This window comes from Bactrocera tryoni, chromosome 3 (assembly GCF_016617805.1).
Source record: "Bactrocera tryoni isolate S06 chromosome 3, CSIRO_BtryS06_freeze2, whole genome shotgun sequence".
Classification (NCBI taxonomy): Eukaryota; Metazoa; Arthropoda; class Insecta; order Diptera; family Tephritidae; genus Bactrocera; species Bactrocera tryoni.
This window is the reverse complement of record NC_052501.1, coordinates 32,589,214-32,603,928: the sequence shown is the minus strand read 5'-3', so window position 1 is coordinate 32,603,928 and position 14,715 is coordinate 32,589,214. Positions and strand designations below refer to the sequence as shown.

Sequence of the window (14,715 nt, the reverse complement as noted above, 5' to 3'; positions counted from 1 at the left end):
GTTAAACATCCATAGCTCGAAAATCTATAACTTGGTAATAGAAGTCAAATTTCATACAAATTTCCTTCCATAACTCGAAGCCTCTCTTACTCGGAGATTCTCGCAAGTTGCGAGTGTATTAAATGTTCGGTTGCACCCGAACATAACCCTTCCTTACTTGTTGAACTATGTTCTAATTGAAAATTATTTAAAAATACATAACTGTCTAATAATTTATATTTGCTTTCCACTATAATTTTCATCTTCAAAGCATTTACATATGTACATATATGTAGTAAATCTACTAATTCTGCGCTCATAAAAGTTGTAAAATAATTTTATAACATACAGGTACTGACTACCTAAAAATAGTAATGGTATCGTTAGGCATAGTTGCAATAGTGCCAAGGAAGCTGTTTACCAATATGTGCCTATATGTATCTATAATATTCATAGAGATATCATAATGTTCACTCAAGTTATCGTATAAACAGCCAGACGAACGAGTAGATATGTATGTATGTAGTTCAATTCGTCAGTTTAGGTGCGACAAAGGTAAACAGAACTATTCAGAACTATATTCAACATGTTGCGAGAGTTCCCACTCAATTTGAAAACGATAATTCACATATTCAGAGTTATGTTCGGTATAAGGTAGCTTGGATATCGCCATATGTTGTGACAAAAAAATATCCGGTATTTGTAAATAAAAATATTTAATATTTGATTATTCATCAATATTTATTTTGTAGATTTAATACACTTATGCTAACGATTTTTCCAGTCCATCCATCATTGATTTCAAACACCTTATTCTTCACTTTTTAATATTTTCATCAGTTGAAGAGGTCGAAGGTCGTGCAGAACGAGGCATGTCTTCAACGATCTCTCGACCGTCTTTGAAGGCTTTGTACCGCTCGTAGACTTGTGTTTTTGATAAATCTGAATCATCGTAAGCCTTTCCCAATATTCGCAATAATTCCGAACACGAAATATGGTTAGAAATACAAAATTTAAGACAAATTCTTTGTTCAATATTCCGGCATAGTAATATAGCCAACTTAGCAGAATACTTTTTTTGAAATATTATTTACCCGGGGAATTGAATTGTTTCTTTGTCACAATGTTTATAGGGTAATGATTTTCAAAGTGCGGGTTACAAATTATACAAGGTCTATCGCAAAAGAAACAGGACTGTAAAAAAAACAACGAAAATTAATATTTTTCAAAAGTTATATTTTTCTATTCGAAGTAGTTTCCTTTTGCTTCGATAAAGCGTTTAGCCCGGTCAATTAGCATTTCAAATGAGTGTTTAAGGCCATTTTTCGGAATGCTCTTGAGAATATCGGTCGTCGCCTTTTGGATAGCTGAAATGTCCTGAAACCAGTGTCCTTTCATGGGTAAATGAAGTTTTCCAAATAGGTAAAAATCACAGGGTGTCAGATCAGGTGAGTAGGCTGAGTGATTATTGGTTAATATGGAGTTTTTTGTCAAAAAATCAGTGCCAAGCGTCGACCGATGACACGGCGCATTATCGTGCAACAGGCGCCAGGACCCTGCCTCACGGTATTGTGGTCGAGCACGACGAATGCGTGACAAAAGACGCTCCACAACACCAAGGTTAAACACAGCATTAATCGTTTGGCCAGGTGGGCCGAACTCTCGGTGGACAATACCCTCGGAATCGTAAAAACAAATCAGCATTGTCCTAATTTTTGACTTCTGAAGACGACCGACTTCTGATCGTCACAGAGGTCCTCACGACCTTCTTGGAATCGCTTAAACCACTCATGCACATTACTACGGGATAGGCACTGATCACCATAAACTTTTTTCATCATTTGAAATCTTTCAGTAAACATTTTCCCAAGTTTAAAACAAAATTTAATATTTGCTCTTTGTTCAAAATGCATTTTACGACCGATGACCAAAAGCTGCTGTCACTTTTTGATCGATAATATCGATTGTACATAGTTATCCAATTGTCTTAAAATTTTTACGAAATGTCAACAAGAGATCAACGTTTTTATTTCATATACCCACCTATAGGTGCCGCCACCAGAAACAGTTATATTTAGAAAGTTCTGTTTCTTTTGCGACAGACCTTGTAAGTGCAGATTTAATAAAGAATTAAATTTTACTTAAGTAATTCGGAAAGAAAAACACTTATGTATGTATGTATATATTTTAGTAATGAATGAGGCCTTATTTTTATTGGCTTTTCGGTCTGCTCAACTAAAATTGTTCCACATTATCTATGATGACATCTTTCAATCTGGTCGTCGCACTATGTTTCCTTATGTTTTAGTGACCAAAGGCGTTTAAAGTGATTTAATTCGGTTGTCTTAAAAGTGTTGGCAGTTGTTTTGGGACGCTATAAAAACTCACAATTTGAAAATTTTCATGGAGGGATTGCCTTGCTGAGTCAATCAAAGAAGTTTACATACACTAGTGGTTATTTATGTAAATCAAAAGTAACTAAAATTGTTTTAGATATATGTATTTATTATTTTGTTCGTCTTCTTTTTGATTTAATAATTGCCTTCAGACGTCACGTCGAAGCATACTCCTCACTAAATTTCTGGTATAATTTTCGAATACTTTGTCCCACTCAGTCGACAGGGCAGCTGTTATGGACTTTTTTTAGTGAAATTCGAATACGATTTTGCAATAAGTCCCAGATATGTTCAATAGAGTTAATGTTTGGTGATTGCGGCGGTGTAAGGAATTGTTCGCAATTGCATAACAACCATTTGCGTACAAGATAGGACGTGTGTTTTAGGTGGTTATCCTATTCGAAATGGTAGATGCCGCTATTAAGATACATTTTAAGTATGTACACTTGGAAGTAAATTATTTTTTTAAATGTTCAAATATCTAACTGACCTTTCAACAAAATAATAATAATCCATACTCTTATTATAAATGTGAATGTATGTAAGTAAATTTGTTACTCTTTCACGCCGAAACCACATAACTGATCATCAGGAAACTTTGTACACATACATACATATGTATGTCTTATGTCATTGCAAAGGACATATGATATTTATTATTAAAAACAAAATATGTATATTTTTTACGAATTGTGTTACACATTTTTTTGGCTTTTTGTAAAATAAATTTGAAAATTTTAATACTAAAAAAATATTATTTATAAATACATACATACATATTATTTTGCAGAAAAAAAAAATGTAATACTAAAAAAATATTATTTATAAATATATACATATGTACATATAATTTTGCAGAAAAATATCAAAATGTCATAAAACAAAAACCAAAAGCGTAAAAAGGAAAAAATTTCGGTTTTCTGGTTACCACCACCATGATCATCGCGTTATTCGTATACATGCATATGTTTTGAATTATTTGTTTTTGTTAATAGTTTTTATGATTTAAGCGTATTTTAAGTTTTTGTATTCGTTTTTTTATGTCTAAAAAAATTGTTTGATAAGACATATTTACTGCTAAGTATATAATGGGTTGTCAAAAAAGTCTTGCGGTATTTTTATTGAATTTTTTTTTTAATTGAAATTGAAATGAATTTTTGATGACTCATGCCCAGCTCTTGACCGATGCTACGGCTGCTACTATGCCGGTCTCTTTCGACCAATTCAGCGATTTTATCGCAATTTTCGACGACAGGCCTTCCGGAGCGTGGCGCATCTTCGACCACCTCTACACCAGAACGAAAACGTTGAAACCATCGTTGTGCGGTGGAAATGGAAACTGTATCGGGTCCATAAACTGCACAAATTTTATTGGCGGCTTGAGATGCATTTTTGCCTTTATCGTAGTAGTACTGTAAAATATGCCGTATTTTCTCCTTATTTTGCTATAACTCACGAACGACTTAAAAGAAACGGCAATCAATCAAACACGTGTTAGCACGGGAAATGAGCTTTCCAAAAAGGTATAGCATGACCCGATGCGACGAATAAAACTAGAACTACGCGCTTTCAGCGCCAACTAGCGAAAATACCGCAAGACTTTTTTGACAACCTATTATGTATGCATATTTTGAAATAGATTGAAAAAACAAATAAGCATGTTGATTTTTAATAGAACTAGGTGTATAAAAACTATATCGTTATTTTTGAGAACCACTTCCATGATACCCTGCAGGAGACACAGCACTATTTGCTTCTATTTGTTTTATTTTAGAAAGATGCTATGCAGATCCTGTCTTCGTACTGATTTTTCCCGTTTTTGGCAAAGTTTCTTACAATTGTCTGAATTCCGACGGTTTTTGCTATTTGACGGTAGTTTTGACATTCATTTTGCCTTTCACTCAAGTCAATTCCTTTCGATTTGCATTCATTAGTACCAAAATTGCGAAATGTTTGCGTATTTATAAATTAATCTTTTAATGCTTTTTTTGTAAAAACGTCTATTTATTTAAATTTTTCGGGTTTTAGACACAATAACTTGTATTTCAGAGGAGAGTATAAGTTCAATCTATGTATGTATGTTATCTCAACAAAAAAGTTTGCCGCTGGCCTTATAGGGTGTCCGCAGAGTGGACGCTTAAAGCCGAGCCGAGCGCAAAGCTGACGAATGCGAAACTGATCAATGCGAGAAACCAGTTTTGATTCATTTTTCGGCGCCGACTCGCGTGTTTTATAGTTCATTTGTATATTGGTATCATATTTTGCTTATAAGGAACTACCTTGAATGTTATGGAACAATATTTAGAATGCCCGCTATTAATATTTTGAAGGGAAAACTTTTGACCAGACTTCCCTAATTTATCGGGAAGTATTAAATACTCGTATTTTCTTTACGCACTACTTTTTTACGTAAAAAACATCCATTGATTAATTATATTGCTTGTTTTAAAAAATATGAGATTTGAACTAAGTTCTTTATTGTTAAAAGAAACTGTTACGAACAAGAAACAGAACAGAACGAAACAGTATAATACAAAGTACGCGCGGAATTTCGCGTCTACTCTGCGGTAGCTAAAATCGTTCAGTGTTGATCGAAATCAGCTTTGCGCTCGGCTCGGCTTTGAGCGTCCACGCTGCTGGCACCTTAGCTTGTTAAGTGCAAAAGAAAATTTACAAATTCTCAGTAATTTGAACAATGATTCCGAGGATTTAAGACAGTAAACGTTTATTATGCAAAGGAGCCCACTCTCCGGCTAGTGTACCTATGTATGTACATTAGAGTGATCCAAAAAAAATTTTTTTTTTCTTTTGATTCTCTGAAAAATAGGTTCCTAGACACCTCTGAGAAAGCCTCTCCAAAAACCTTATTCATAATGATTTTTTTCATTGAGTTATAAAATTCATAAGAAATAAAAAATTTTCCCAAAAATAATCAAGCTTCAACCGTTAATATCTTTTAAACGGTTGGGTTTACGAAAAAATCATAATAGACTTTTTTGTAGAGCATTCAATTTCCTACAAAATCCAAAGAACAAAATATTTTTTCAGGTAGTTGGAAGCGAGATATAAATTTTTCTATCTGATAATAAGAAAATATAAAAACCGTATGTAGGAGGACCTTCCCGTTACAATTAAAAACTCATGTTTGGAGAGGCTTTCTTAGAGGTGTCTAGGAACCTATTTTTCCGAGTACGAAACGAAAAAAAATTTTTTTTTTTTGAATCACTCTAATGTACATATGTAACATATGTATATATAATAAAACTGAATATATTTTTATTAGTTTTAGGTGTTACAAACAATCTATTTATATGCCAGAAAGCGGTAAAGTGGTGAATATGCCGCATAATATCTTAACTTAATAGTATTTAGTTTTAACTAGTTTGATTTCAAAATAGTCAAAATATATCCAGACTTTTTCTTTCAATATTATTTATGTTAGTTAAGCGTAAAGAACACGTAAGAAATAAAATTAATATAAATTACGTAGTTACTCAGCAAATTTGTGATATGTACATATGTATGTACTATTTTTTAAATATCTCCCGTCATCAAACAAACAGTCGTCGCACTAGCGATTTGGCTCTCACGTCACTATTGACAGTCATAACTTTGACGTCGTAGATAATTTCGTCTATCTTGGAACCAGCATAAGCACCAACAACAATGTCAGCCTCGAAATCTAACGCAGAATAACTCTTGCCAACAGGTGCTACTCTTCGCACTGAGTAGGCAACTGAGAAGTAAAGTTCTCTCTCGACGAACAAAAACCAAACTCTACAAGTCACTCATTATTCCCGTCCTGCTATATGGTGGTGCAGAGCCATGGACGCTGACAACAACTGATGAGTCGACGTTGCGAGTTTTCGAGAGAAAGGTTCTGATTTCAAATGTGCCATGGTTTGTAACAAATGAAATCACATCACACATGAACTCAGTATATCAAATATAACTTCTTCAGTAGAGTTTATGCAGCATATGCATAACTCATTTGAGGACTTTAATATACTTAATTTTAGCTGCCGCGAAGTAATTAAAGCAAGCAATTAAACTAACTGAGTCTATGACCTTCAAAATAAGTCGAAAAGACACCAAATTTGATTGTAATCTCTTCACGATTTCGTCGAGCAATGAATTTTGAATTCTTCCACAACATTACTTAGTATTCTAGTCTAGAATTTTGAAAAAATCGATTTTTTTTTTTGCATATTCTTAAAGACTGGACCTTTAAGAATATATTCCCCAAAGGAATTTTTAAAATTCCTATTATTTACCGACTTATAGCTATTTTAGTGACGCAGCGTATAGACTGCCTGCAGTTAGACTCAAATCTTTAATCGCGTTTTTCTCGAAACTACTATTTTCAACACTTCTGACATGATTTCTCAAGTTCTAATGAACCGATTAACTTGAAATTTGGTGTGGACTTTCTTTATATATCTCTCTATGGTTGAAACTAGGATTATTAAAAAATTTTGATTTTTACTATTTTTAAAAAATTTTGACCTTTGCCAAAAATCAGGCAAAAAATTCAAACAGTCGCCATTTGCTGAAATTTTTTTTTTATTTATCCTAGTTCAGACGATAGCGGCATTTGTACTGATTAAATTTCTTTTTTTTTTTCAAACCACCGAAAGTGTTGGAATCGTGTCAGGAAGGGCGCACCCTTATTTTCAACCCCCGCCACGCCGCAATTAATCAAATTATCACAATTTTTTTTTTTTTATTTTTTTTTGTATTCTTAAAATATCAATAAATATCTGATAAAAAATTGGATAGTAAAAATGTTCTTAGTTTTTTTTTATTGGACTTTAAAAAATGCCGTTAAATAGCATTTCTAGACTAGAATACCCCCTTAACGTAAGTAATTCCACTGTCTAATAAATTCGATTTTTGGTTGCAATAATTTCAGCTCTCAACATCAACATATCAGATCCATACATATTCAGTTGGAATTTATACACTACACACATATAGTATTACCGTAATTTTCTCGAAGAACATTAATTAAATTGTATCTCTCCCAAACTATAGCAAATCCTTGGCTAAATTATACATGTACATATATTGATCATTAATTCAACATATAAATAGAGCGAGAAGTACTCAAACAGATATCATTTGTTACCATAAGTACCTGCATATTCATATACTGTAAATTTTGAATACGTACTTATACTCCAAACAGCAAGCTGTATATGAGTTATCAGCAAAACATTCATTCTATAGTATGTATACGGTGATAACATTTAACCTTAGCGATAGATAACAGAAAATTAATAAATACAAAATGCAATTTGATTTCAAAATGTTAATGGCCATGCTGAGCTAAACATTCAGCTTTCGAGAAATAATGTTCCTGTGCAAAATATGTAATCTTGAGCGACTTACACATATGTATGTATGTATTTATATAAGTAGGTAACAGAGGTCGACAATACTACATTCGAGTGTGTGAGTAAAGTGTAGATACTACTTCAATCATATGGACAACGTCGTCAACGCTAAAGCGCTTCAAAGTATAAATTCTCTTCCAGTCACTTTTTATACGAACACATTTATTAGAAATTTTGTAAAATACCTTGATAATTAAGAAGAACTTCTTTTATAATATGAATATGTCGCAATGCATATATGGTAAATGCATATATGGTAAATGGATGACGATGCAATGCAGTTGATCAAGGCCGACGTGTGCTATCACTCAAACGAAGATTACTTGTAATACTGTATACAGTGGCGGTTTCAGGTGAGGAAATAGGGGAAATTTAGGAAATTTGAAGCGACGCGGCTTGATATAGAAATTGAACTCCCCCAAAATATATTTCTGGATCCGACCCTGCTGTATGGTATACTAGAACTTATGCCCATTTACAGATATGGGTCAAAAGGTGCTATGCGGAAGGAAGAAAAAAAACGATAACTAAGTCTGCACCGAAGTTATAATGCCCTTCACAGGTGCATTTTTTTACAGCATAAAATGAAATATCTTGATTTTTATCGGTCAGTTTGTGTGGCAGCTATTTGTCTGATCTGAACAATTCCAACGAAGAAATTTTCCGAGGCTTTGGAAAGTAAGACGCCGAATTTCATGAAGATATGTATATCATCAAATTAAAAAAATCCATAGCTTGTAGTGGTCTGATATCGGCGACTCCAAAAAATGAGCAGTTTCTTGCATAGAAAGGGACAAAATTCGATATACATGCATATGTATGTACATATATACAGACAGAGGAACAGGGCTAAATCGACCTATCATTTACATATACATACATATATATAATTTATAGGATCTCCGACAATTCCTTCTGGGCGTTACACAAATTTGGGGCAAACTTAGTATACCAGGTTCAGGGTAAAAAAAGGTTGCGTTATATTGTAGATTATATACTTTAGTTTTATAATATCCAAGCTGTTCCAAATTGATTCCGACTGGCCCATTTAAAATATTTTTGTGAACTTTGAATCCAAATGTAAATTACTAAATTTTAAACGAAAATATAAGTCAATCTGTGAGATATAGATATTATAAAAACTCAGAAAGGATTCCTTTCTAATATGCTTGTGAGCCGAAAATGGTTGAACCGGGTCAATATTTCCCTTAGCAACTAAAACTTCGGGCGGCCTTTATACCACAAATATCGGCCAATATGTTAGGTATCTTACTGAACTTGAAAGAGCGCCTTTTTCTAATAACAATGAATCTATGTGTATAAGCGATATGTGGTATTGCCATATAGGTATTTCACGATTTCAAAATAAGTCTTGAATTCTTTCGCACCTATTTTAAATCCAATTTTTTGCCCGCACGTAAAAGTTTGTATTAGGTTTCCCCATAAGAGTGATATGATTTCTTTTCAAAAAAGAATACACTAATTGTTAAGGAAATCCAAATGTTTTTTATTTAATGTGAAGTACTCGTACAATCGATACAATAAGCTCTGAACATTATATCATTCAAATGTTCTGCAAGACTTCTTTTGCAGAAACGAATTCGATGAACCCAATTTCCGAGTACATTTTCCACTAAATGAAGTCGTAATAAGTGAAAAGCATGTTCAATATTGACTTCTAAAACGTGAAGAGAATCGGGTTTATTGCTTAAGACCAATGACTATAAATAACTCTACAGAAGTAGTATAATATTGTTAAATCATAACTTCTTGGAGGCCATTCAATGTTACAATTTCTTGAAATAATCGAATCGTCAAACTTTTCTCGAAATAATTCGGTTGTTGCACGTGCAGCGTGACACGTAGCTTCATCTTGTTGAAGGCAGATGTTGTCAAGATCATCCTCATCTAATTGCGATCATAAAAAGTTGGTTATCATCGATCTATACCGCTCTCCATTGACAGTAATGGTGTCACCAGCTTCATTTCGAAAGAAGTACAAGTTATTCCAAGGCAATATCGGCAATTTCACAACGTTTAAGGTGGTCCAATGGCTACAGTTCTGAGACAAAGCAAGCCAAGCCCAAGGCAAGCCCAAATCCTTTTACAAAATCAGCCAGGTTGTGGTTTGAGACAGTCAAAATTCTTTACATATTATATTTGTTATATTATATTTGTTGTGAACATTAATGAAAACAATGAAAGAAAATTACAGATCATGACATATTAAAAAAGACCGAAACAACACTTAGGAATTATATCTTCTCTATTGGACATGTTCAGTTATATCCGAACTTACCCATTCTTTACTTATTTACTATATATTAGGTGGAAGGTATTGAATCGATAACAACCATTTTTAGTAAAAAGTCAAAAGTGTGTTAAACAGTTGTAGTCCGATTTCGAAATTTTTTTGAAGTGATGCACTATTGGAGGATTATTCCGATAACTTGATTACTGCTTGGTTTATACCAGAAATAATCCATGACATAAGTATTTGATGAAGATGTCTCATCAAACGAAAAAGTTTTCCATACAAGCACTCTCTTCTTCAAACAAGTCAGTCGTCCATACATACATACATATGTACATACGTCAAATAAAATTATATGTAAAATTAGTATGTATACTATATATGTATGTATAAAGAAGGATGCTTACAAAAGCAAACTGGGGCATTTTTACTAATGGCAGTATTTTACACTCTTCTAAGTTTTATCGTAAGTATTGTTGATTGAAGCTGGAAACATTAACTCAATTTAAGGCGCAAAACAAAACTTTTTTCTACCGATATTTATTTTGTGAAAATATTGCCGTAGTGTCGACGTATACAGTCCGCACCACGACTACACGGCAACTGATTTTACAATAGTTATTTGTAAGCGGCTTAAGATTTGCTAGAAAATATATAGACGAACAGTAAAAATGCGATAAATAGCTCTGCTCGACAAATGTATAGTGAAAGTGAATTTTCCATAATCACAAATTTATGGAATATAGAATAGAGTTTCTAAAATAAACTTTTACAATACCTCAAATTTTTATTCGAGCCGTTTAAGTTCTGTTGGAATACGACAATCAAACATACGGACAAAGAAAATTATTGGTTAAGCCAGGGAAATGAGTGGGTATACCATAAAGATGAACGAATACTAGACAGAATACCTTCTGCCAACAAATAAACTATCATCATAGCGCATCTTGCTTTATTCATCGAAGTTTGAAGGTTTATTCAATCTTGAAATCCAACTTAAAGTCACGCTTTCCTTAGAATTGGAAACTGATATATACTTATGCATATATAAATTTTTAAGAAGAGGTCATGCAAAGAAGCATAATAAGTTGTAAAAATAATGTTGTAAATTGATGGCGACCTAAACGGCATTAAATTGGAAAATCTATTATCTAACAAATGAACCTTGTCTTTTCAAATGATAAAGCACAAAATCAGAGGCACCACAATTCTCATTTTTTCCGTGAAACGGTCGAATAATTGCAACCATTGTCGTGTTTTGTAATATTTCTTCGCAAATGTTCTATAAACCATGCTAAAAATGTCATGCTTTAATAAACCATTGCTTTTAACACAGATATTTTAACAGTGTCGGCGCCAAAGATTCATAAAAATTTGCCTGGTTTTCCACGGACTAACACCACATCCGCCCAAAAAAGTCCAGCAGCTTACAATTTAACAGTGACGAAAAACGCAAGGAATGAATAAGTGATATATGACATCAATCAATATTCTCCATCAGTAGATACTTTGGTCGTTACTCTTGAAGATGGAGTATTGAGCTTAACGAGGCGTAAGAACTAAAATCACGATTAGTACTATTCACACACCACTTAGACAGTATCTATTCGTATTACAGGAAGAAAACTTACACACTAAAAAGTTCAGATTGGATTCAAATACTTAAAGTGTTGCAAAGATCCTTAGAAAAATGAAGAACAATACATACTTTTGTGGTTTAAAGAGTCTCGAAAGACGAATACTTATCAAACAAAAGAACTACAAAAGCGACTTGAACATAAAATAAAAAGCTTGTTCGTTATTAGTGGACGAATATTGAAAAAAGATTTAACATCTATAGTGAAGAACCATATATAGTACTTATAAATGTTTAAAAGCTTAATTTATTATTTTTTTCTTTAATTCTTAGGTAATTCTTTCTTGTCATCTTGTTTCATTCATGTCGAATTAAGATACTTCACAAGGAAAAAAATATTTTTATCTTGATTTTGATAGGTCAGTTTAAATGGCAGCTACATACATATTTATGTACATATATGCTAAAGTGTTCCGATCAGAGCAATTTCGGAGATTGCAACCTTTGGGCAATAACATATTACATATCTAATGCCTTGGACAACAATCTAGTCCAATTTTTTTAGATATCATCTATCTTGTCAAATAAAAAGTATTCCATACTCGAAACTTTTTTGATCGGTAAGTTTTTATGGCAGCTATACGCTAAAGTGGTTCTGATAAATGAGCAGCTACTTTGGGAAGAAAAGGACGTGTGTACTGTACTATACAGTTTCAGATCAATACTTCAAAAGCTGAGAGACTAGTTTACGTTATGCAGGCAGACGAACACGGCTTAACCGACTCAGCTGATCATTCACACACATATAACGGGTGGCACAAAAGTCAGAAGATGAACAGAAGATGCTATAAATTTTACAATTGACCTCTAATGTCAGTTCTGTTTTGACATTTGTGTAGTAAACACATGTGAACTACAGGTAAATAAACCTACCAATATGCTGAAGGTTGGATTTCCCGGGCGCCTAATCTCCCGATTTGGCGATTTGCACTGGCCAGCAAGATCACCTAATTTGACCGCTCCACACTTTGTGTGGCTTTTTGAAGTCGCGGGCTTATGTCAACAAGCCTCAGACTCTTGCAGCTCTTAAAGACAATATCCGTCAAGAATGTGTGGACCTATCGCCGGAAGTTCTGGCCAAACTGATGCCATAAAAAGGGGTCCAATGACAATCAACTGTGGCGGCGGCCATTTACATGATATCATATTCTCGACTTGATGTAAAAAAAAAGTTTAAAAGACTAAATAAAAATAATCCACAAGCAGAATCAAAGTTTTTCATTTTTTAAAAAAGTTTTTAATTTTCCAAAAAACATCTGAAGGTTATTTTGCGCCACCTGTTATATTTTATTGGGTAGCCGAAGTTTCCTTCTGTGTGATTCAAACTTCGTCGGAAACTTAATATTTATAAAAGGTGTAATATTTACAAGTGAAATGGAGCATTAAGGTGGTATTCTCATGTAATCACTTCGAAAAATCGATTTTTTTTTATATTTTGACAGTAAAACCTATTGAAAACATGCTGAGAAAAATTCAGACCGAAATACATAGTATTTGATAAGTTACAGCTCATAGTCGCCGACGTGTCGTAAGCGACTGTCTACCAGGCGCCATGACAAGTCTGCAGCTGCTACGTTTTTAAACGCATTTTTCTCGGATCATCATTTTCTGAAATATTCAACCGCTTGTCATGGTCCTAAAAAAAAAGTATTCAACCGATTGCTTTAAAATTTACATATGTTCTTCTACTCATTTATAGTTATCGCCCTGCCAAAATTGTTTATTTTCGAAAATATTTTCATATTTTTTTAAACGATTTTAACGAAAAAAAACAAGATTTTCGTGACTTTTTTTTGAAGTTCGACATTTTTTTTTTTTTAATGAAATTGATTACATTTGGTAGGGACGATAGCCGCAGAACTACTGAATAATAATCCATTCGATTTTTTTATTTCAGACAACATGAACAGCCGCTATCACCATGACCAGTGAACTACTTTTTTTTGTTGGGGACTACTTTGATTTAACAAAAAAATATATTAAAAATGTAAAAAACGAAAAAAATTTTTTTTTGTACATTTCAAAATACAAATAAAAATATATTAAAAAATTAAAATGAATTTGAATTTTGTTGTCGCATAAAAAAAATGTTCCTAAAAAGTGGTAAAATGTATGCATGCGTTCACATGAGACTACCCCCTTAACAGCTGAGACTGCGCGGAGTGCTTTACATATTTTTACTAAAAACATCCGATTTGGTTAGCAGATTGAAGCATATGTTCATGTTAATCAGTTAATCAGTTTAATCATTAATATTGCAGACTATAGGTAAAAGATTTTCAAACTTTACTTAAGTATATTTGGATTTGCTAACTTACCCAATGCATCACAGGGCGCTCTTCGGTGCAGACGCCCATGTGCGTCTTTTGGAATATCTCAAGGTTTGCTGTCAAGGATGCTCAATAACGGTGTTAATTCTCGTCTTTTCAACAAACCGACAATAATAATTCTTTCACTAAAATCGGATTTTTTCACTAATACTGAATCCACGTAAAATGCACAGATGTGACAACTGACACCCGTGATAAATCGCGCAACTAATTTTTCAGATACCCAAAACGCTGTTACACTCATCCAGCCTCTTTAACCATCAAAGGTAATTGTACTAATACAAGTATTCAAGTTTTTCAAAACAGCAATTTTGCTTTAAAACACTATGATTTGCCGTAGCGTCTCACTGTAGGAATCACTTGATGTGGTTTGGTTTATACACGTTTTTATGTCTTCGTAGCTGATCTTTTCAAGTTGTCCTCTGTTATAAGTAGATATATTAAAAACGGTGGTTATATACGTAGATACATATGTATGTACGGGTAAATATTAAGAACAACGCTCAAAAACTAAGTAACGCGATAGAACTTTAAACTCTAACAAATTCTTTAGTGATTGGAATTGGCAGCAAGGCGACGAGCATATTATTAACCAATCGGTTTGATTTATTTGACTCACATCACAAAATGCATATTATATTTTCTTACTTTATTTTTTTTATTAAGCACCTACTGTTTGGAATTCTTGCCATTTCGGTTTCTTCTGATAGCCGAATTGATTTAT

The 14,715-nt window shown here is 33.2% G+C and overlaps 2 protein-coding genes across 8 annotated transcripts in view; one reads left to right on the top strand and one right to left on the bottom strand.

Moving 5' to 3' along the window:
• The window catches only part of LOC120771970 (putative sodium-coupled neutral amino acid transporter 11), a 550,765-nt gene that overhangs the window by 450,596 nt on the left and 85,454 nt on the right, over positions 1-14,715 (top strand). The window lies entirely within an intron of this gene.
• The window catches only part of LOC120771973 (protein apterous), a 71,435-nt gene that overhangs the window by 54,614 nt on the left and 2,106 nt on the right, over positions 1-14,715 (bottom strand). For all 5 annotated transcript variants that reach the window (XM_040100324.1, XM_040100325.1, XM_040100326.1 and 2 more), the window contains exon 2: positions 13,980-14,413. In XM_040100324.1, the coding sequence (XP_039956258.1) occupies positions 13,980-14,018 (39 nt within the window). In that variant the 5' untranslated portion in view covers positions 14,019-14,413. The remainder of the gene's footprint in view (positions 1-13,979; positions 14,414-14,715) is intronic.